The sequence below is a fragment of the Protopterus annectens genome, chromosome 14.part0, assembly GCF_019279795.1.
Source record: "Protopterus annectens isolate FY-2018-M chromosome 14.part0, PAN1.0, whole genome shotgun sequence".
Taxonomy (NCBI): domain Eukaryota; kingdom Metazoa; phylum Chordata; order Ceratodontiformes; family Protopteridae; genus Protopterus; species Protopterus annectens.
The window spans coordinates 826,888,330-826,910,449 of record NC_056748.1 but is presented as its reverse complement, the minus strand read 5'-3'; the positions used below and the strand labels follow the sequence as shown (position 1 = coordinate 826,910,449).

Here is a 22,120-nt window from a genome sequence, read left to right as displayed (position 1 = left end):
GAATCCATGTGGGTTAGATTTTACCTTCAACACACACAACTCCATGCAATTTTTGGATGTTGAGTTATATGTGGGGCTGAATGGTAAAGTGCAGTTCAAGCCTTTTCACAAGATCACTGCTGTGAACAATTTTATGCACAGTACTAGTATGCATTCTTCTCATTTAATCAAGTCTTTACCATATGTTGAGTTTAGGCGCATTTCCAAAAACACTTCTGAGAAATCTCAGTTAAAAGTGGAGTTTGATAAAATCAGGGCTAGGTTGAGCACCAGGGGATATTCTGCCAATATCATACGGGAAGCTGAACTCAAAGTTGTGGGGGAAAATGCACATAGACGCAAGGTTTTGATTAATAACAGACATTGTTTGGGAGTAGGGGCAAGCCACAGTGAGGGGGGCAAGACTATGCAACTGGGCAGAAGAACGTTATGTATTTTGTTAGTAGATTTTCACCTTTTTCTGTCATTTTGAGAAATTTGGTAACTCATTTATGGCCCATTGTGAGCAGGGATGAAACTCTTTCTAGAGTTTTTCCTGATAAAATTGTTTTCTCTTATAAAAGACTTTTTAATCTGAAAGAGTTATTAAATACAAAGGAGAAAAGTAGGGAGTTAGATGATGCAGGATTCTTTTCCTTGTGGTAAATGCAAGGTTTGTGATAAGATCAGAAATCTCAATGGGTCTTTGATAAATGGGAAAAATTATAAAGCAGTAAGTAGATCATTTTGACTGTGATTCTTATGGGGTCATTTATACAATTGGTTGTGGCTGCCCTTCTCCTAAATGGTATGTGGAACAGACTAACAGAAAAGTAAAATCAAGAATTCTGGAACATATGGGAGATGTAAGAAACAGGAGGATGGACAGTCCTGTTGCTCAACATTTCCATTTTATGCACAATGGGTTGGTGGATAGCTTTATTTTTAGTGTAGTGGCCAGATCCAATATTATTGTGGGAAGTATCAGTAAGGATTTTCAGCAGAAGTTGCTGAAGTTAGAATCTATATTATTAATTATAACATACTTTATATCCCCATGGCATGAATTTATAAATTTATTCTTCCGTGGTGGTGCAGCGGTAGCGTTATTGCATCACAGCAAGAGGTTCCCCCGTTCGATTCTCGGCTGGAGTGTGGCGAGTGCCTTCTGTGTGTAGTCTGCATGTCCTCCCCACGATTGGGTGGGCATTCGAAAGACATGCGTAAATGGGCATGCCTTCGTTGAAGGTTGAACGTCGAGCTGGCACCTCGGCATTTGTGAAAGTCTATTGCCAATCATTAGTGGACCGGAGCTCTGCTGTGGCAACCCCTAACTGGGAAAAGCCAAAAGACAGACAAACAAACATGAATTTAGAAATTTAATATAGGCTAGTATGACTCACATGGGCATAATACTACTTTTTGCACTATATTTATATTGCAGTCTTTTTCATAGCAGTTTTTTTCATAGTAAGTTTTTTTTTTACATTATAGTTCCCTTTTTTTAAAAAAAGGAAGTATTTTGTAGGCAAAAATAATGGTGTAGAATGGTGGAACACCAACTGTTTGACTAATTGTTTGATTGGATGTAACTGTCATCACTTCAGTGGTGCATAAAAATGACTGCTGTATCGATACTGATTATTCCTTGAAGGCAGTAGCCGAAGTACCAGAAGTATTAAATTGTAGTTTTCTAGTGTATTGCTGGAGTTCCGGGTGTTTTTCTTTGACACTCGGAGAAGTAATTGGATCTGAAGACACCACCATCTTCGTATCCGAAACCGACAATCCTGGAAGGCTCCGATCCAAGGCTCTGAAACTGAATGACGAACTGGAGAAGGAGCCAGAACTGGTGTAGTAGTACTGGTGAAGTTCTCCTGACTCGAAGGGGTAGGAGCTGGGAGAAAGTACAGTTTTGTACCTACCATAAATGTAGATGTTCGAGTGCTAATACAGCTGCACTCCTTACATATGAGTACTCCTGCCGTCAGGCGGGTCCTCAGTCGGCCGAATTCCAAAGTCTAGGTCCAGCGTCGGTTGTTGTCACATTCTTCCCTGACATCAGTTTCGACAGGGGTATATAAGACATGGGCGACGCCATTTTCTTCAGTCTTTCTTGCCCCAGATGTCAGGTGCCCCCAGAAGGAAGGCAATACATAAAATTATGTAGTAATGCAATGCAATATAATCAAAAAACAGTAGTTGCAAGCAAATACACCATGAAAGGATACCCCTAGAGGGGAAGGAGGAAGGGAAACCTGGACTGCAGCTGTATTAGCACTCGAACATCTACATTTATGGTAGGTACAAAACTGTACTATGTTCATCGTGCATACAGCTGCAGTCCTTACATATGGGTACAATCCCAAAGCTACGCACAGGGTGGGTAGGCACTAGGTGGAATTAGGAGGAGCCAGAATGCCCTGCAACACAGCAGTGGCAAAGCCTGCTCTTGTTTTGGAGTATAAAGGTAGGTGGTAGTGTTTAGTGAAGGTATGCACCGAACTCCAAGTGGCTGCCTCCAAAATATCTTTGGTAGGAACTCCTCTGAGGAAGGCTGTAGAGGTAGCTGTGGCCCTTGTGGAGTGGGATCTGATGCCTGTAGGCACAGATTTACCATGAAAGGAGTAACAAAAACGTATGCAGTGGCCTATCCATTTTGAAATAGTCTGTTTGGAAATTGGTTTCCCTTGACCTCCTACAGCATAGGACACAAAGAGTTGTTCTGATTTCCTGAACGCCTTTGTTCTGTCCAAATAGTAATGCAGCTGTCCATGGATGTCGGAGTGTAGCAGCCTTTCCCCTTTGTTTTGAGGATTGGGGTAAAAGGTAGGTAAGTGTATGGCCTGATTTAAAGCTACCCTGGATACTACCTTAGGCATAAATGACGGGTTGGTTCGTAAGCTAACCCTGTCCTGATGGAAGACGAGAAAGGGCTGCACAGCCATGAGGGCTTGTAATTCCGAGACCCTACGAGCTGAGGTAATAGCCAGAAGGAAAGCTGTTTTCCAGGACAAATATTGTAAATCTGTTGAGGCAGCTGGTTCAAAGGGAGGCAATGTCAATTTTTCCAGAATGTAATTAAGATCCCAGGCTGGGATTGGTTGCTTCCTTGGAGGTCTTATATTCTTAGCCCCTGAGGAACTGTCTTAAGAGTGGGTGAGAGAATAAGGGTGGATCAGTGTTGTATTCTGCAGAAATGGCTGAGGCATGGATTTTAATGGAGGAGAATGACAGTCCACTGTTCAGCAGCTCAGTTAAATACTGTGATATCTGAGGCAAATTAAGTTTTCTAGGATCCTGGTCCTTTTTCTCATTCCAAGCGCAAAACCGTTTCCATTTTGCGGAGTAAGGTTTTCTAGTAGATGGCCTTCTGGCTTCCAAAATGACATCCTGTACCTCCTTGGAGAGTAGGGTCTGTTGTGGTATTAAGGAATTTTCCATGCAGCCAGATTGAGTGTTTTCAGCTGACTGTGAAGAGTTTTGTAGCTGTGCTGAATCAGAAGGAGAGGCATTAGAGGTAGGGTCCAGGGAGGAGAATGTGTTAGGCTCCTCAGGAGTGGATACCAGTGTTGTCTTGGCCAGTCTGGAGCAATCAGTATCATCTTTGGTCTGTCTGTTCTTGTTTTCAAAAGCACCTTGGTCAGTAGAGGAAGAGGTGGAAAGGCGTAAACTGTCCATGCTGCCCAACTGAAAGAAAGGGCGTCCACTCTCCAGGCCTTTGGATGAAATGTCCTTGAGCAGAACTTTGTCAATTGATATTTGTGGGAGGCAAAGAGATCTATGTCTGGCCTTCCCCAGGCCTGGATTATCTTTGTAAACACTTGAGGATGCAACTTCCATTCGTGAGGGTCTGTCATATTTCTGCTTGGATTGTCTGCCAGCGTGTTTTCCATACCTGGCAAGTACTGTGCTTGAAGCTCGATTTGCCATTCCAGAGCCTTGTTCCAAAGTGACATGGCCAGCCTGCACAGGGGTTATAAATGCGTTCCTCCCTGTTTGTTTATGTACCACATTACTGTGGTGTTGTCTGTTCTTATTAATAATTGCCCTGGATGCAGGAGGTACTTGAAAGCTGTAATTGCATTTATCACTGCTAGCATTTCCTTTTGATTGATGTGAAGGTGCTTTTCCTTTTGGGACCATTTGCCCTGAATGCACCTGTCTGTCATGTGTGCCCCCCAGGCGTAGTCTGAGGCGTCTGTTGTGATGACTTGCTTTGCTTGAGGCTTGCTGAATGGTAGACCTGCATTTGTTTGGCATGCTTGAGCCCACCATAGAAATTCCTTTTGTAAACATGGAATTAGTGGTATAATTGTTTCCAAACTGTGGCTGTGCTGAGACCATAGGTTTTTTAGGTACCATTGAAGTTTCCTCATATGCAACTTTGCACATGGGATTAGAAGAATGCAAGATGCCATGAATCCCAGCGCCTGCAGGATTTTCCTTGCAGTTAGCCTGGTACAATTTGCTAGTATCTTGAAGTACTGAGTTAGTTGCCCCTGTTTTTCTGGCGCAAGATAGGCCATCTGGGTGTTTGTGTCCAAGTTGGCACCCAGGAAAATTATTTTCTGAGATGGTGTTAGCCTGGATTTCTCTTTGTTGACTGTGTATCCCAGAGAATTCAATAACTGTATTACATAAGCCAGATGCTCCAGACGTATGTGCTTGCTGTCCGCTTGGATCAGGCAGTCTTCCAAATAAGGGTATATTTGTATCCCTTGAAGTCTGCAGTAGGCAATTACTGATGCCAGGCATTTCGTGAATACAGTAGATAAGCCAAAGGGAAATGCAGAGAATTGATAGTGGATTGAACCTGCAAGAAATCTGAGGTGTCTTCTGCAGCTTTGTCTGATTGGGACATGCAGGTATGCCTCCTTGAGGTCCAATGTTACCAGCCAAGACCCCTTGCCCAGCATGGGAAGAAGCTGCTGTAAGGTGAGCATCTTGAATTTTGGTACTAGTAGAAATGTGTTTAGGATGGATAAGTCCAAAATGGGTCTCCAATCGGTTCCCTTCCTTGGTATCAGGAATAGTCTGGAATAAAAACCTTGACCTTGCTCGTGAGTAGGTACCTCTTGAATAGCTTTCATGTTCATGAGCTTTGTAATTTGTATTTGAGCCTCTGCCCTTTGATTGTGTGGCAGATTCGGCATGCCTCTCATTTTTGGAAGAGTGTGAAAATGAAATCTGTAGCCCCTGTTTATAATGTCCAGGATCCATTTGTCTTTTGTGACAATATGCCAATTTTTTGAAAATAATGCCAGCTTTCCTCCCAAGGGTGCTGCCACTTGAGCCTTGTTTGGCATGCAAAGGGGAAAGTCATTGGGTTTGTTTTCTGTATTGCTGTGCATTGTCTTCGCCACCTCTTGATGTTGGAGATTGCCATTGTCTGCCTCTATATGACCCTTGAGATTGTCCTCTGCCCCTTCCGCGTCTGTATCTACCTCTTTGGGGCTTGTCCGTGGCTGGAAAGGACCAGTTTTTTGTAGGCCAATTACTACTAAAACGTGGTGGTTGTACCTGTAGAAAAGCTTTAACAGTTTGCATAGATTTAGCTTTTTCTTCCATTTTCCTTAGTATTTCCTCAGCATTAGTACCAAATAACACATCCTTTTGTAAGGGAGCATCCAGTAATTTGGCCTTGGCATGATCAGGCAGGGTTTGTTCCCTAAGCCAGGCATGTCTACGAATGACTGATCCTGTAACTGCAGCTCTACTTGAGGCCTCTAGAGCATCATAACTACATTGTAAGGTGTGCTTACCCACTTGTTCTGCACTATGCATCATGTCCTGCAACTCCTTCAGATATGGTTGTTCAGGTTGTGACATTTTATTCTTTAATTGTGATAACAGAAACTGCTGATATTTAAGCATATGGAACTGACAATTTAAGGCCCTCATGGCTAGAGTGGCCGAGGTATATACCTTTTTTCCCCACCTTTCTAAGGATCTAGACTCTCTTTCGGAGGGTAATGGATTCTTAGCAGTAGAGGCCTTCATTCCCTTGGGACCCTGAGAAATGGTTTCTGGGTCAGCATTATGGCTTTTGTAAAGAAATTGGTGTGAGTTAGGAACTCTGTAATACCTATCAGGCTTGACTGGGGCTGGAGGCAGGGAATCCGGATTAAGGCAAGCCTCCGAATAAACATCATCAAGTATGTCCAAGACAGGAGGTATCGCCAGAGGCCTGTGCTGAGGTAGTAAAAGAAATTCCCTAAGCCTTTTCTTTGAATTTGAAAAATCCTGGCCTTCCCAATGGAAGTGTTCCCTCAAGGTATGCAAGGTTTCCCCGAATGAGAAATCCTCTGGGGGAGATACAGAAGGAATGGACTGTTCTGCATCAGAATCTTCAAAAGGGGAGTACGAATGCTCCTCTTCATCAGAATGTTCTGAAATAATGGAGCCCTGGTCAGAAGAGGGAGATTCTTCCTCCACTCTGGGTCTCTTGTCCGGTGGGGGCTCTGAACCCCTGATAAGAGTAATTAAATCCTCAGCCATTTTGAGCATCTGCTTTTTAGGCATGGGGCCTGTAGATGGGCCCTGTGCAACAGGCCTCTGGGAGTGCATGGCTGATTTAGACTTAGTAAAGGCCTTGATGGAAAAGGAAGAAGATTGTCTGAAGACACCATGGGTGGAAGTAGATCTGTCCACATTAAGAGGTTCAACACTCACAGTGGCTTCGGTAGCTGTAGTCAGGGTGTGGGCCGAGGATCCTGCGGTCTCAGGTACAGAGGACACCGCCAGAGAAGCGTCGTCGGTAGTCAGGGGCTGCGTAGGTGCCTCACTAAGAACCGGAACACGTGTAACCGGCCTTGGCGTGGTGTCGGTTGAAACCGCGGGCCAGCGTGTCGGTCTTTGTCCTTGCGTTTTTTGGACAAAACGGTAGTCGGAGTCTCCGACGACATTTTATAGTTAAAAGCTTTACCAAAAAAGTGCTGGGTGAACTCCGCCCGATGCTTAATAGTGCGTTTATTAAAGGTAGCACAAAAGCGACAGCCCGAGACGTCGTGGTCTGGGCCTAAACAAGGTATACAGAGGGAATGGAAATCCTTATGCGGTATTTGCTTCCCACAAGAAATACAATTGTTAACTTTGTCTGACATCGGTCTGAGGCAAGAAAAGTTTCCTCAACGGGGTACTTAGCTTTAAAGAAGACTTCGGTTTCCAAATTTTCATAATTTCAGGAGCTGGCCGACCGGCACTTGCGAACTGCTTCTGCTTCGGGCACCGCGCGGCAAAAAAGACTGAAGAAAATGGCGTCGGCCGTGTCTTATATACCCCTGTCGCACTGATGTCAGGGAAGAATGCGACAACAACCGACGCCGGACCTAGACTTTGGAATTCGGCCGACCGAGGACCCGCCTGACGGCAGGAGAACCCATATGTAAGGACTGCAGCTGTATACACGATCAACATCTCCCATCTGTATCTGCGCCAACAGAAACTTCCACATTATTTTATCCACATCTGCCTTTGTAAGACTCCTGAAAGAACAGGAAGATGCAGCAGCTATGGAGGGAGGTCTTGACTGTCGATGCCTCTCTAAAAAATGTGAAGGAAGCCAAGAGGGGACCAGGTCCAGAGAGGATGCCTATCGGGTTTGGTGGAGCTGTTTTGACTCCGAGATAACCAGATCCAAAGAGGCAGACCTAGTACCCAAAGCTGTCAAATCTGAAGATTTGGACTTTGGATCTGAATGCTTGGAAACCTTCTTGGCCGTCTCCTTACTAGGATCCAAGAAAGTAGTGGTAGACTCAGCAAGCTGTTTCCTCAACTCGGGTTGAGCTACAGCCAGCGATTCAGAAAAACTAGTTGGTAGAAGTCCCTTCAAAATCAGTTAGTTTTTTCTATCCACTAAAGCCCTGGGGTTAAACAACTTGCAAGTGTCACAAGACACTTTTAAATGGGCAGGGCCAAGACAAACGCAAGAGTTGTGAGCGTTGAATAAGGGAATCTTGTGCCTACACTGCTTGCACTTCTTAAATCAGAAGGTTTTTCAGCCATAATCAAAGTAGAGCTGATAAAACAAAGAATAACTTTTCCCCCGAAGGGCTAAGGGAGGATATAAAGAGTACTAATTTAAGATAGAAAAGGGAGTTATAAAGATAAAAGTACTTAAATGTGGCAAAAAACTCACTATAATGTGTGAGAGCAGTAGCGACTACATCCATACATGAAGGCAGCGCACGAGATCCGAGGTATGGAAGAGGACTGTAGCATTATAGGTAAAGGGAGGAGCTTTAGAGTTTGTAGTAGGCCACAAGCTGCAAAACTTGGCAGAGTCAGATCCAAGGATCGGATCCAAATCCACATGTTGATAAATGAATGATAACTGACATCATCAGATACTGATTTATTCAAAGTAGCAAATATAAAATGTAAAAGAAACATTTTTAGGTGCAATCTACACAAACCGACAGTTAAAAGCAAACCCCCCCCCCCAAATGTATCCATACTTCCTGAGTGGATGTCATCACTACGCTCACCACTTAAATCCCATTTTTACGGAAGACTAAGGCAGTGCATCAACTTAAATGGAAAAAACTGTTGAATGACTGCTGTGTATGACTCAAATGCAAATATTTGTCAACAAAATCAAATACATATCACAGAAAGTACAATTGTGTACACTTACCATAAATGTAGATGTTCTTGTGTATTCACTGTTGCAGTCATCGCATTTGGGTTATCCCTGCCAGGGTAGCCCTCGGACAGTATGAATACCAGAGACTTAGTATTTCTGCGTCGGTTGCTGTCACTTGAGGATTGACGTCAGGTCATCAGTGGTATAAATGAAGGCATCCAATGCCATTACAGCAGTTTTTCTTGCCCTAGCCTGTCAGGAGCCCCTAAAGCAGGAGGCCAGGCTCTGGTGGTAGAACCCACCAGTGGAAAATAAATACTAATATGTCCCTTGTAAGGAAAGGAGAGCAACAAGGGAAAAAAAAGGAAGAAAAAGAGAAAAGGGGATGGAGGGAGGGAAAAGTACAGTTTTGTACCTACCATAAATGTAGATGTCCGAACTGGATAGCATCTGCAGTCATAACAAGTGGGTTGTCCTGTCGTCAGGCAGCCCTTCAGTCGGCCGGATTCCAAAGTCCGGGTCCGGCTTCGGCTGATGTCGCACTCCACCCGACGTCATCTCTGCTGGTCTTCGGGTATAAAGGCATCAGCCGACGCCATTTTCCTCAGTGTTTCTTGCCCCAGATGCCAGTAGCCCTCTTGCAGGCTAAAATTTGGATAGATGCCAATGTTTCCAAATAGATAGAGGTAAACACAACAATAAGCATGTATGTACATATACACAAACAAATACACCATAAAAGACTCCCCCCCAACAGCTAGCTATTAGAAGGGTAAACACCCTAGGAGTACCACAGAGGGATGGAGGAGGGTAATCCTGACTGCAGATGCTATCCAGTTCGACATCTACATTTATGGTAGGTACAAAACTGTACTATGTCCTTCATGGATGCATCTGCAGTCATAACAAGTGGGTAGAATACCATAGCCAACTAGGGAGGAGGATAAAAGTAGATTATGGTGTGTTTAGGATCCCTTGCAGTACAGCAGTGGCAAACCCTGCTCGGGATCTGGAATATAGAGGCAAATTATAATGCTTGGCAAATGTATGCACGGAGGTCCAAGTAGCCGCCTCAATAATGTCTTTGGTTGCCACTCCTCGTAAGAAGGCTGTGGTAGTGGCTGTTGCCCTTGTAGAATGAGGTCTTATGTTCTGTGGGATTGGTTTTCCATGGAAGGAGTAACAGAATCGTATGCAATTTCCTATCCATTTGGAGATTGTCTGTTCCTTGCCTTCCTGTTGCATAGGCTACAAAAAGTTGGTCAGTCTTTCTGCTATTTTTGTTCTGTCCAAGTAGTAGCGTAGCTGTCTATGTACATCCAAGGTATGCAGTATTCTTTCCCTCTGTTTTGTGGGTTGGGAAAGAAGGTAGGTAGGTGGATTGTCTGGTTTAAAGACACTCTGGATACCACCTTAGGCATAAATGTAGGATTAGTCCTCATGGACACTCTATCTTGGTGGAAGATTAGGAAGGGTTGCACTGCCATTAAGGCCTGTAGTTCTGAAACCCTCCTTGCTGAAGTAATTGCCAGTAGGAAAGCAGTTTTCCATGACAGGTGTTGTAGGTCTGCTGTTGCTGCTGGTTCAAAGGGTGCTAGTGTCAACTTTTCTAGCACAAAGTTTAAATCCCAAGCTGGTAATGGTGGTTTCCTTGGAGGTTTTACATTCTTGATTCCTCTGAGGAATTGCCTGAGCAAAGGGTGCGAAAAACAGGTGTATCAAAGCTGTATTCTGCTGAAATAGCTGATGCATGTATCTTGATGGAGGAGTAGGACAGGCCTGAATGAAGAAGTTCGCCAGATACTCCAGAATGTTAGGCATATCTATGTTTGACACATCTTTTCCTCTTTCCGTACTCCAGATGACAAACCTTTTCCATTTTCCAGCATAGTTCCTTCTTGTTGAAGGTCTGCGTGCTTCAAGAATAATGTCTTTAACTCTTTGGGAAAGTTCTGGAATAGCTGCTGTTATGTGATGTTCCATGCAGCCAGTTGCAAGGTTTTAGGTTTGGATGTATGATGCTGTAGTTGTTCTGCGTTAACATCAAAGGCATCAGGGAATTGTCCACATATTGTTCGAGACATGCTCCTCAGTAGTGGGTACCAGTGTTGTCTTGGCCAGTTTGGAGCTATCAGGATTATCCTTGGACGTTCTTCCTTGATTTTCAGTAGTACGTTGTGTATCAAAGGAAGAGGCGGAAATGCATATGCTGTTAGGCCTTTCCAGTTGAAAGAGAGTGAATCCACTTTCCATGCTAATGGGTGGAATGTCCTTGTGCAGACTTTTTTGAGCTGGTGATTGAGAGGTGATGCGAATAGGTCTATCTGTGGCATTCCCCATTTCTTTGAGATGGTCTTGAAGATGTCCGGGTGAAGCTTCCATTCGTGGGCATCCGAAGTGGTTCTGCTTAATATGTCTGCTAGGGTATTGTCTTTCCCTGGTACAAATATTGCCTGTAACTGGATGTTGTAGCTGAGTGCCAGGGTCCACAGCTCCAAGGTCATTCTGCATAGGGGGTATGAATGAGTGCCTCCTGTTTGTTGATGTACCACATGACTGTGGTGTTGTCTGTCCTTATCATCAACTGGCCCTCTTTGAGAAATGGTTTGAACTTTTGGATTGCCAGTTTTACTGCCAGCATTTCTTTTAGGTTGATGTGCAGTTGAAGTTGATCCTGTGTCCACAATCCTTGCACGCATTTGTCCAGCATGTGGGCCCCACATCCTAGGTCTGAGGCGTCTGTTGTGATGGTCTGGCTTGCTTGACATCTGAAAGGGTAGGCCTGGGTTTGACTGGCATGCCTGAGCCCACCATAGGAACTCCTGTTTTAAGCATGGAATTAGTGGGATTTCTGTTTCTAGACTGTGTCTGTGTTGGGACCACAAATTCTTTAGGTACCACTGTAGTTTTCTCATATGTAGTCTGGCAAATGGAACCAAGATTATGCATGATGCCATGAAGCCCAAGGCCTGCAGTACTTTTCTTGCTGTTAACTTGTTCAGTTTTGTTAGTGCCAAGAAGTATAGAGGGAGCTCTTTTGGGGTTGCTGTAGTCAGGAATGCCATTTGTTTTACTGTGTCCAATTCAGCCCAAGAATGTCCTTGTTTGGGATGGTATCAACCTTGACTTTTGTAAATTGACTGTGTATCCCAGTGCTTGTAGCAAGTAAATGACCCTTTGTAAATCTGTTGTCAGCTTGCTTTTGTTGTCCCCTTGTAGCAGGCAGTCGTCCAGGTATGGGTAAATTTGAATTCCCTGAAGTCTGCAATGGGCGATTACTGATGCCAGGCATTTTGTGAATACTCTGGGCAGTAGATAAGCCAAAAGGCAATGCTGAGAATTGATAGTGCTCTGATCCTGCAAGAAATCTGAGGTATCTTCTGCAGATTGGTCGAATGGGGACGTGCAGGTATGCCTCCTTGAGATCTAGAGTTACCAGCCAAGACTCCTTGCCCAGCATGGGAAGAAGTTGCTGTAAGGTCAGCATTTTGAATTTTGGGACAATGATGTATGTATTTAAGGTGGACAGGTCGAGAATTGGTCTCCAACTTTTTCCTTTCTTGGAACTAGGAATAGTCTGGAGTAGAACCCCTTTCCTTGCTCTGCTGTTGGCACTCTTTCCACAGCTCTCATGTTTGCTAACTCCATTATCTGGCGTAGAGCCTCTGTTTTTTGATTTGGAGGTAGATTTGGCATTCCTCTTGACTGGAAAAGTGTGGAAGTGAAACCGGTAGCCTTGATCTATGGTTTGTAAAATCCACTTGTCCTTTGTTATGTAGTGCCAGTTCTTTGAAAATAAGGTTAACTTTCCGCCTAGAGGAGCTGCTATTTGTTCCCTGGTAGGCGGATTTAGGTTAAGTCACTGTGGTTGTGTTGATGTAGTGGCAGTGGCTGTGTCTGTGCCTCTGTTGTTACCTTGCCACTGTCTTCCTCTGTAGGCACCTCCTCTGGATTGGTTTCTGCCTCTGGAGCGTCTATTCCTGCCCCTTTGAAATTTTGTGGAGTCTGGAAAGGACCAATTTTTGCAGGCCAGTTCCTGCTAAACCTTGGGGTTGAACCTGCAAGAAATCTTTAACAGTTTGAACAGATTTTGCCTTTTCTTCCATTTTCTTCATAACCTGCTGGGCAGATGTACCAAACAAACTTGTCTTGTCCATAGGAGCATCTAGCAACTTAGCTTTAACATGATCCGGTAAAGCTTGTTCCTTTAGCCATGCATGCCTTCTTATCACTGTGCCTGTCATGGCTGATCTAAATGAAGCCTCCAGTGCATCATAGCCACATTTTAAGGAATGGTTGCTAACCTGTTGTATGTTATTTACCATCTCTAATACATATTTCTTATCAAGAGATTCATCAGTGGTTAGTGGGTTAGTTAACTGATCCAGCATAAACTCTTGGTATTGTATCATGTGAAACTGACAGTTTAAAGCTCTAGCTGAGAGAGTAGCTGAAGTGTAGACCTTTTTACCCCATCTGTCTAATGACCTTGCTTCCCTTTCAGAAGGAATAGGGTTTTTAGCTATGGTCGCGGCTACTGCCTTGGGGCCCTGGGATATAGTTTCTGGGTCTGCAAGTGGAGCCTTGTAAAGGTGGTGATGAGTATCTGGCACCCTGTAAAATCTGTCCGGTTTGGCAGGGGCTGGGGGTAAAGAATCTGGAGCGAGCAAACATCATTGAAAGCATCATCCACCACAGAGAACAGGGGTATAGCTAAGGGCCTGTGCTGTGGGAGGTGCAGAAAAGTCCTAAGTCTTTTCTGGAGTCTGAAAAATCCTGTTGCTGCCATTGGAACTGTTCTCGCATGGCATGCAAGGTTTCCCCAAAGGAGAATTCTTCTGGTGGGGAAGCAGCTGGGATGGATTCTTCAGCATCAGAATCTTCAAAATTGGAGAAGCGAGCCTCTGGCTGGTCAGTTATGTCTCATTCATCAGCAGAATCATCAGAGCTCACTGGCTCGGGGGGCTCTGCCCTAGCTCTCTTCTCTGCGGGCTGAGAGGCCCTGTCTGGGTGAGATTGAGATCCTCTAATTAAAGAAATTAAATCTTCTGCCAAAGTAAGCATTTGAGAACTAGAAGAGGGCCTGGATGTGGGTGGTTTAACAGGCACTGTTTTAGTAGTCTTGGCTGCTTTAGCCCTGGCGAAGGCCTTAATGGACATGGCTGCTGGAGGCCTAGCAGCACCACGTGCTGGGGTAGAAACATCCAAGGGATGGTGTCTGATAAGTCAACCACCGTAGTGGGTAAAATTTCTGAGGTTGTTTCAAGAGTTGTAGCAGGGGCCTCAGTTGTAGGAATAGGTTCAGCTGTACTTTGTTCAGTTTTCTCGGTTTCGGCCGAAACCGAGACACTTCATGATTTGCTTGACCATGGTTTCGCCGAAACCGCGGACCGCGAGTGTCGGTCTTTATCTTTCGTTTTTGCTAGATTGGGTAGTCGGAGGATCCGGCGGCATAATGTACGCAAAAACAGAACCGAAAAACTGTTCTGCAAACTCCGACCGACGCCTAAGCGTTCGGTTGAAAAGCACAGGCGAACAGGCTGCTACGTCGTGGGCTGGGCCTAAACAAGGCAGACAGTAAGAGTGGAAATCTTTATGAGGTATTTGTTTCCCACAGTTTAAACAATTGTTAACTTTTTTCTGACATCGGCTGAGGCAAGAAAGAGTCCCCAACCGGGTACTTAGCTTTAGAAGTCTTCAAGTAGTATTCGGTAGAAGTAATCTCTGGATCCGACCGACCGGCACTTGCGAACAGCTTCTGCTTGGCCACGCGGCAAGAAAGACTGAGGAAAATGGCGTCGGCTGATGCCTTTATACCCGAAGACCAACAGAGATGACGTCGGGTGGAGTGCGACATCAGCCGAAGCCGGACCCGGACTTTGGAATCCGGCCGACTGAAGGGCTGCCTGACGACAGGACAACCCACTTGTTATGACTGCAGATGCATCCATGAAGGACATCCAGGACTGCAACAGTGAATACACTTGAACATCTACATTTATGGTAAGTGTACACAACTGTACTATATTCTTCGTGTTTCACTGTTGCAGTCATCACATTTGGGTAGATTCCCAAAGCTGAGGAAATGAGTGGACACAGTCCAGGAAGCTAGGGGCTGGCTAGCATGCCCTGCAAAGCTGCAGAGGCAAACCCTGCCCTGGATTTGGAGAAGAGAGGCAGGTGGTAATGCTTGGCAAAAGTATGAACGGATGTCCAGGTGGCAGTCCCTGGTGGGGGGGACTCTGAGGAAAGCTGCAGAGGTGGAGGCTGCTCTGGTGGAGTGTCCCCTGATCCCCCTGGGAGGTGGCTTGCCACTCTGTTTGTAGCAGAAATAGATGCAGTGTGCTATCCATTTAGAAAAGGTTTGCTTGGAGATGGCTTTGCCTTCTGCCCCTGAAGCAAAGCTAACCAGCAATTGATCAGACTTTCTGAAAGGTTTAGTCCTGTCCAGATAGTATTTGAGCTGTCTGTGCACATCTAGAGATTTTGTTTTGGGGGTTAGGAAAGAAGGTGGTTAAATGGATGGCTTGACTGAGAGCCACAATGGACACCACCTTGGGCATGAATGATGGATTAGTTCTGAAGGATACCCTGTCTGCATGGAAGATGAGTGCTTGCAGCTCAGAGACTCTTCTGGCTGAAGTGATGGCGGGGAAGAAGGCTGTCTTCCAGGAGAGAAATTTTAACTCTGAAGAAGCTGGTTCGAAAGGGGGGCAGGGTGAGCTTTTCCAAATGTCCCAAGCTGGTGTTGGTGCCCTTCTGAGGGGCCTCAAGTTGCTAGCCCCTCTGAGGAGCTGTTTAATCAGAGGGTGTGAAAAAAATAGGCTGCTCAGTGGAAAAATGAGCAGAAAGAGCAGAGGCATGAATTTTTATAGAGGAGAAAGAGACACCACTGTGTAGTAGGCCAGCTAATTAATCCAGGATGAGAGGGATGGAGGGCCGTGACATATTGCCCTCTTAGCCTAGATCCAGGTGCAGAACTTTTTCCATTTATTATCTGCATAAGACTTTCTGGTGCTAGGATGTCTAGCCTCTCGGATAATATCCAGAACCTGTTTACTGAGGATGGCAGATTGGTCAGGGGGTTAGAGTACAAGCCAAGCTGCCAAACTGAGTGTCTGCAATTGGGGGTGCATGAATTCCCCTTCCCTCTGGGTTAGGAGGTTTGGAATCTGAGGAAGATTCCATGGAGGCAGCGGGGACAGGCTGCGCAGCAAGGGGACAGTCTGGAGTAATGAGAATGGTCCTTGGTTTTCCTCCCTTATTTTGAGCAGTACCCTGGGAATGAGAGGTAGGGGAGGAAAGGCATAGACTGAGAGGTTTACCCAGGGTAAACCAGGGGAAGGACAGGGCATCCACTTTCCAAGTGATGCAATGATGCTTCCTGGTGCAGAATTTGCTGAGCTGATGGTTGGTGTGGGAGGCTAGGAGGTCAACCTCTGGGGCTCCCCATTTCTGAGTTATTAGGAAGAAGGTGTTTCTGTTGAGCTGCCACTCGTGGGGGTCCAAGACCTTTCTGCTTAACTGGTCTGCCAGGGAGTTGAGACAGCCTGGCAGGTATTGTGCTAACAGGTGTATTTGCATGGAAGAGGCTGTGAATTAAAGGGTCATGGCCAGCCTGCACAGCGGGTAGGAGTGAGTCCCTCCCTGCTTGTTGATGTACCACATCACAGTGTTGTTGCCTGTTTTGATCAGGAGAAGCCCTGGACAGAGAAGGGGTTTGAAAGTTATCAAGGCCTGCTGCACAGCCATCATCTCTTTTTGAATGATGTGCAAGGGGAGTTTACTGGGGGTTCCACTGGCCCTGTATGCACCGGCGCCCAGGTGTGTACCCCAAGCGTAGTCTGATGCGTCTGTGGTGAGGGTATGGGTGACGTGGTGTGGGGAGAAGGGCAGTCCCTTGTTGTGGGAGCAGGCTGTTTTCCACCAAAGAAATTCCTTCCTCAGGCAAGGAATAATAGGCAGAAGAGTTTCCAGATCTTGAGAGTGTTGACATCAAAGGCTCTTTAGGTACCATTGAACTTTCCTCACATGTAGTCTGGCATATGGAATTAGGAGTATGCAAGAGGCCATGAGCCCAAGGGCTTGCAGGATTTTCTTTGCAGAAAGCTAGGGCCTGGTGGCCAGTTGAAAGAAGTAAGCTGATTGGAAAATGTGTTATTCTGGTGTAAGGCATGCCATCTGGGATGCCGTGTCCAGACTTGCTCCCAGGAAGACCATCCTTTTGGTGGGTACCTGTTTGGATTTCGTTTTGTTGATTGTGAACCTAGGGAGGTTAGTAGGTCCTTTACAAAGGCCAGGTCTTTGAGCAGCTTTTCCTGGCTGTCTGCCTGAATAAGGCAGTCGTCTAAGTAAGGGTAAATTTGAATATTTCTTTGTCTGCATAAGGCAATGGACGGAGCCAGGCATTTTGAGAAAACTCTGGGAGAAGTAGATAAGCCAAAGGGAAGTGCAGAGAACTGAAATTGTTGAGATCCTGCCCTGAAGCGGAGATATTTTCTGGACTCCCTGATAGGAATGTAGAGGCAGGCCTCTTTTAGGTCCAGAGTGGCTAGCCAGGCGTCCTTGGACAGCATGGGTAGCAGCTGCTGGAGGGTGAACATTTTGAATTTTGGGATCACCAGAAAGGTATTTAGAATGGATAGATCGAGGATGGGGTGCCAGGTGCCCCTTTTTCTGGGAATCAGAAAAAGTCTGGAGTAGAAACCTTGGCCTACCTGCTCTGCAGGAACGTGCTGTACTGCCCCCAAGGAGAGGAGGGAATGGAATTGCTTTTGAGTCCCTGCCCACTGATTTGGTGGTAGAGCTGGGAACCCTTTTGGGGTTGGAAGGGTGTGAAAGGAGAATTTGTACCCCTGAGACACAATGTTCAGAACCCATTGGTCCTTGGTAATGGTGGCCTAGGTGCTTAAGTGAAAGGAGTTTTTCTCCTACGGGTATGTGAAGGTGGACAGAGGTGAGGTTGGGAAGGGGTGAATCATTGTGAGTTCCTACCATAAGGGGTGGCTTAGAACTCCCTGGTTTTGAAGTGGAGGTAGTCCACTGCTTAAATCTCTGCAACCCCTGGGGCTGCTGTCTGGGGGGGGGGGGTCTGTTTCCACAGGGCCTAGGCTGGCCCTGTCTACTCAGAGCAGGAAAGGACCAGTGCTTGGTAGGAAAATGCCTGCTGAACCTAGGGAGCTGGACCTGTAAGAAACAGTCTGCATAGTTTTTTTTTTCTTCCATCTTTTTTTAAGACCTCTTCTGCTTTAGTGCCAAACAAGTTATCTTTGTGCAAGGGTGCATCCAACAATTTTGACCTGACATGGTCTGGCAGGGGCTGTTCCTGAAGCCATGTATGTCTAATGACCGATCTGGTGACTGCTGCCATGCAAGAAGCTTTTTAGGAGTCAAAACCACAGTGCAAAGTGTGTATAGTTACTCGACAAGCAGAATGCATCAAGTCCTGTAAATCTTTAGAATCTGCCCATACAAGAAAGGAGGACATTTTTTGTTTAAGGAGTTCCAAGGTATGATGCTGATAATTATAAGGAACTGAAAATTTAGTGCCCTGATAGCAAGAGTAGCTGAGGGGTAATTTTTTACCCCATCTGTCCAGTGCTCAGGAATCCCTGTCTGAGGGGGTGGGATTCTTAGCTGAGGTTACTTTAATCCCTTTAGGCCCTTGAGTAATGACCTCAGGGTCAGCTGTTGGATTTTTAAAAAGATATATGCACGAGTCAGAGACTCTGTAGTACCAGTCTGGTTTTCTGGGAGCAGGAGGGAGGGCGTCTGGAGTCAAGCTAGATTCATGGAAGACGTCATCCACCACATTTAGGACTGGGAGGATGGCTAAGGGCCTGTGTTGGAGAAGGCCCAGGAACTCTCTGAGTCTCTTTTTAGGCTGTGGGCAGTCTTGACTCTCCCGCTGGAAATGCTCCCTTAAGGTATGCAGGATTTCCCCAAAGGAAAAATTTTCTGTGGAAGAGGCCAAAGGAATGGAATCCTCATATGTGGAGAGGGGCTGCATGTCTTCATAGTCAGATGCATCTAATTCATCTGACTCTTGTTCAGACAAAACTACTGGAGACAGATCTCTTTTCCTTTTTGAGGGAGTGGCTTGGCTTCCCCTAATCAGCATGATAAGATCTTCTACCATTTTAAGCATTTTACACTGAGGCAAGGGAGCAGGCGCCTGAGAATGGGTAGTTGGTTTCTTGGGTGTGGTTCGACCCTTGGGTCTAAGGAACTCGGTTGTTTCAGAAAGAATGGTAGCTGTGAAAGAAGGCGTTGGTTTAAGTCGGGATTCGGTGTTGCGAAGGATGTCCTCAGAAGCTGGTGCCTGCACAGTGGTTCCGGATACATCCAAGGTAGAGACAACCACAGGATCCTCAGACGAAGAAGAGTTCTGCGACATACCGGACTCCGAAAAGGTCTCGGTAGCGGCCTGCGAATTAACTGAAGCGGGCATCAAAGGCTGCGAAAGCACCTCAATGAGTTCCGGAGGACTGATGACCAGCTGAACGGAAGCATCGTCGGAAGGTTTGGTCCTGTGTGGTCTGCCTCTGTATTTACCTTTACGTTTTTTCAGATCATCTGCTGTCGGATGGCTTACCGAAGCCATACTGGAATTCGAGGACTGTAAATGGAAATATCTGGCTGCAATAAGGGCCTGATGACATATAGTTCTGGCGTTAAGGAAGGTTTGGTCCTGTGTGGTCTGCCTCTGTATTTACCTTTACGTTTTTTCAGATCATCTGCTGTCGGATGGCTTACCGAAGCCATACTGGAATTCGAGGACTGTAAATGGAAATATCTGGCTGCAATAAGGGCCTTATGACATATAGTTCTGGCGTTAAAGCACAGAAACAATGATGAGGGACGACGTGGTCTGGGCCTAGGCAAGTGATGCAGTAAGAGTGGAAGTCCCGGTGTGGTATTTGCTTTCCACAGGCAAGAAAATTAACTTTCTCTGACATTGATCAGTGCAAGAGAAAAGGATTTCCAACGGGGTACTTAGCTTTCAAAAACTTCAACATCTATTCGGAAATGAAACACAGGTAGCAACAGACAGGCACTCGTGCAACTGCATCTGTTTCGGGCTCCACGGCAAGAAAGACTGATGTAATGGCACTGGATGCCTTCCTTTATACCACTGACAAACTGACGTCAATCCTCAAGTGACAGCAACCGATGCAGAAATATTAAGTCTCTGGTATTCAGGCCAGTTGAGGGCTACCCTAACAGGGATAACCCAAATGTCATGACTGCAACAGTGAAACATGAAGAACATCATGAAAGACAACAGTCATTAAAGTACTGAACAAGAAAAAAAAATCACAATGCACGCTCTTCATATTTTAAATACCAGCATAAAAACAAAACCACTTAAAGGCCATCACAACTGTGGGTCAAAGTATGTTATTGGCCAAGCAAAATGAAGCTTTAATACTTCCTAGCTACTGTACCAGCATGCATGTGTCAAAAAAATTCTAACAAAAATCCCATCATTGTTTAGCACTCATGACCTCAGCATACTATGAACTTTGGTTAAAGCGCTGCCCATATTTTGTTTCACTAAACAGTGGCCTCTACAGTGTAACTTCTTTTTTTTTTTTTTTTAACACTATGTAGGACCTTGCCCAATGGCTCCTCTGCCTGCACTCATTGTCACACATTCTTTCTCAGAGGGAGAGGAGGTAGTATTCCCAGGCTATATGAAAGTGCTGCAGCCCACTGGTTCCTGCCCAGGAATCCTGGTGGCTGGCTTTCCCCTACTCCCTAAGCAGCTCCTCTGAGCTCTGCTACTACTATCTTCCAACTGGAAGTGTGCCTCTGTACACAGAGCTCCGCCCTTTGCTTATAGGCTCAGGAAGCATGGTCTTCACTGGGTGTAACACCTAGTGCTCCCACAAGGAAACAGTCATGTGGTTAGACACAACAGTCTTCTTTGCCTTCAGGAAGAATGAACCAGTAGTGACCACTTTCTCCTATCATCCTCTGCTAGCTTTTAATGCACTTAAGCTGTTAATCGATCTTGGATCACCTGCTGCACAGTCAAGGCTTTAATTCCTCTATATCATGGAGCTTCTTACACAGCAAAATGCAACTTACGGGTTAAAGAAGAAACTCAATAACCAGTACTGCTCTTCCTAATAATCAGGAAAACTTACCACCTGTAATCTTCTGCATTCAGTAAAAAGTAAGTGCAAACGATAGTGACGCAGACGGTCACAATGCAAAGAATTACAAGGACTAACATCATGAAGCCATACACGTAATATATCTTGTATGCCCAGAAGGATGTGAAGATGAAATACCTGAAAGGACAAAATTAATTTTATTTCAACATTCTGCACAAGTGAGGGAAAACAGAATTCTGGCTGAAAGAAAAAATGCAACAGACTGCATACCATGGGTTAAGTTATAAGTAATAAAGTCATGAATAAATAGGGACTGAAAACTAGCAAAACAGGCTGCATATGTTTATATATATATATATATATATATATATATATATATATATATATATATATATATATATATATATATATACATACTTACATTATACATAAATTTGAATATATACATATATAGGCATGTGTATATTTATATACATCTGTGCGTAACTTGTTTTCTGGGGTAGTGATTTATACTTGTTTACCAGGTTTAAATCTGCACCACCCCTGCAGTGTTGCATCATCATAAAAATGAGTGTACACTTAACTTGAACCTCTGGGTTATGGAATTCATCAGCTACATTCAGGATATAAACAATGCTGATATATGATTCTGGAACTTTAGTACAAACAACTGGTGAACACAGTAGCAAACTAGCAGTCAGAAAATATTTCTACTTCTAATTACTGTCAAGCTGCTAACAGCCTCTTTACCCTGGGGCAGTAACTATGGAGTCTCAATCCTCACCACTGTCTCCGGTAAGGGAGTGTCACTAAAAGCAGGGATAGAAATGCACAAGTTCCCCTAAGAGTACACAGGGAACAGGTTCCAAAACCTGGGAATGGACTATACACTTCACTCCAGGTCACCAAATGAGTCTCCACACTAACCACTGCAGAACACTGTGTCCCAGTTCTACGTATCTGACACACTCACTATTAAATGTCTGATACTCGCAAATACAACACCCTCTTGGGAAAGACTGACACAGCTTTACCTGCTGTGTTTTTTGCCCAAATTAAAGGGTAACTGCTGCCACCAGTCAAATACCACAATATCCTTCAAAAGGGGTGTTCAATTATACTGGCCAAAATAGATATTGAAACAAATGGTAGCATGTATCCCAAGCAGTAAGGCTTTTCAGAGTTGCCACAGTGTTATCACAATAAGCATAAATAATCTCGTTATTAAACATATTAACTAAAATAACCAGCCACAATGAGAGGTAGTAAAACATTTAATAATAAATAAAAGGATTTAAAACATTAAAATACTGAAAAAGAAGTTAGATACTTACCATAATGTTCCATATGAGTTGTTCATCTCGCCTTCATTCCTACAAATGGGTTCGGAGTTACCATAACGTTCCATATGAGTTGTTCATCTCACCTTCAT

The 22,120-nt window shown here is 44.9% G+C and overlaps 1 protein-coding gene across 1 annotated transcript in view; it reads right to left on the bottom strand.

Moving 5' to 3' along the window:
- The window catches only part of TM9SF3 (transmembrane 9 superfamily member 3), a 1,446,273-nt gene that overhangs the window by 408,093 nt on the left and 1,016,060 nt on the right, over positions 1-22,120 (bottom strand). The window contains exon 12 of the mRNA XM_044056575.1: positions 20,719-20,865. Coding sequence (XP_043912510.1) covers positions 20,719-20,865 — 147 coding nt within the window. The remainder of the gene's footprint in view (positions 1-20,718; positions 20,866-22,120) is intronic.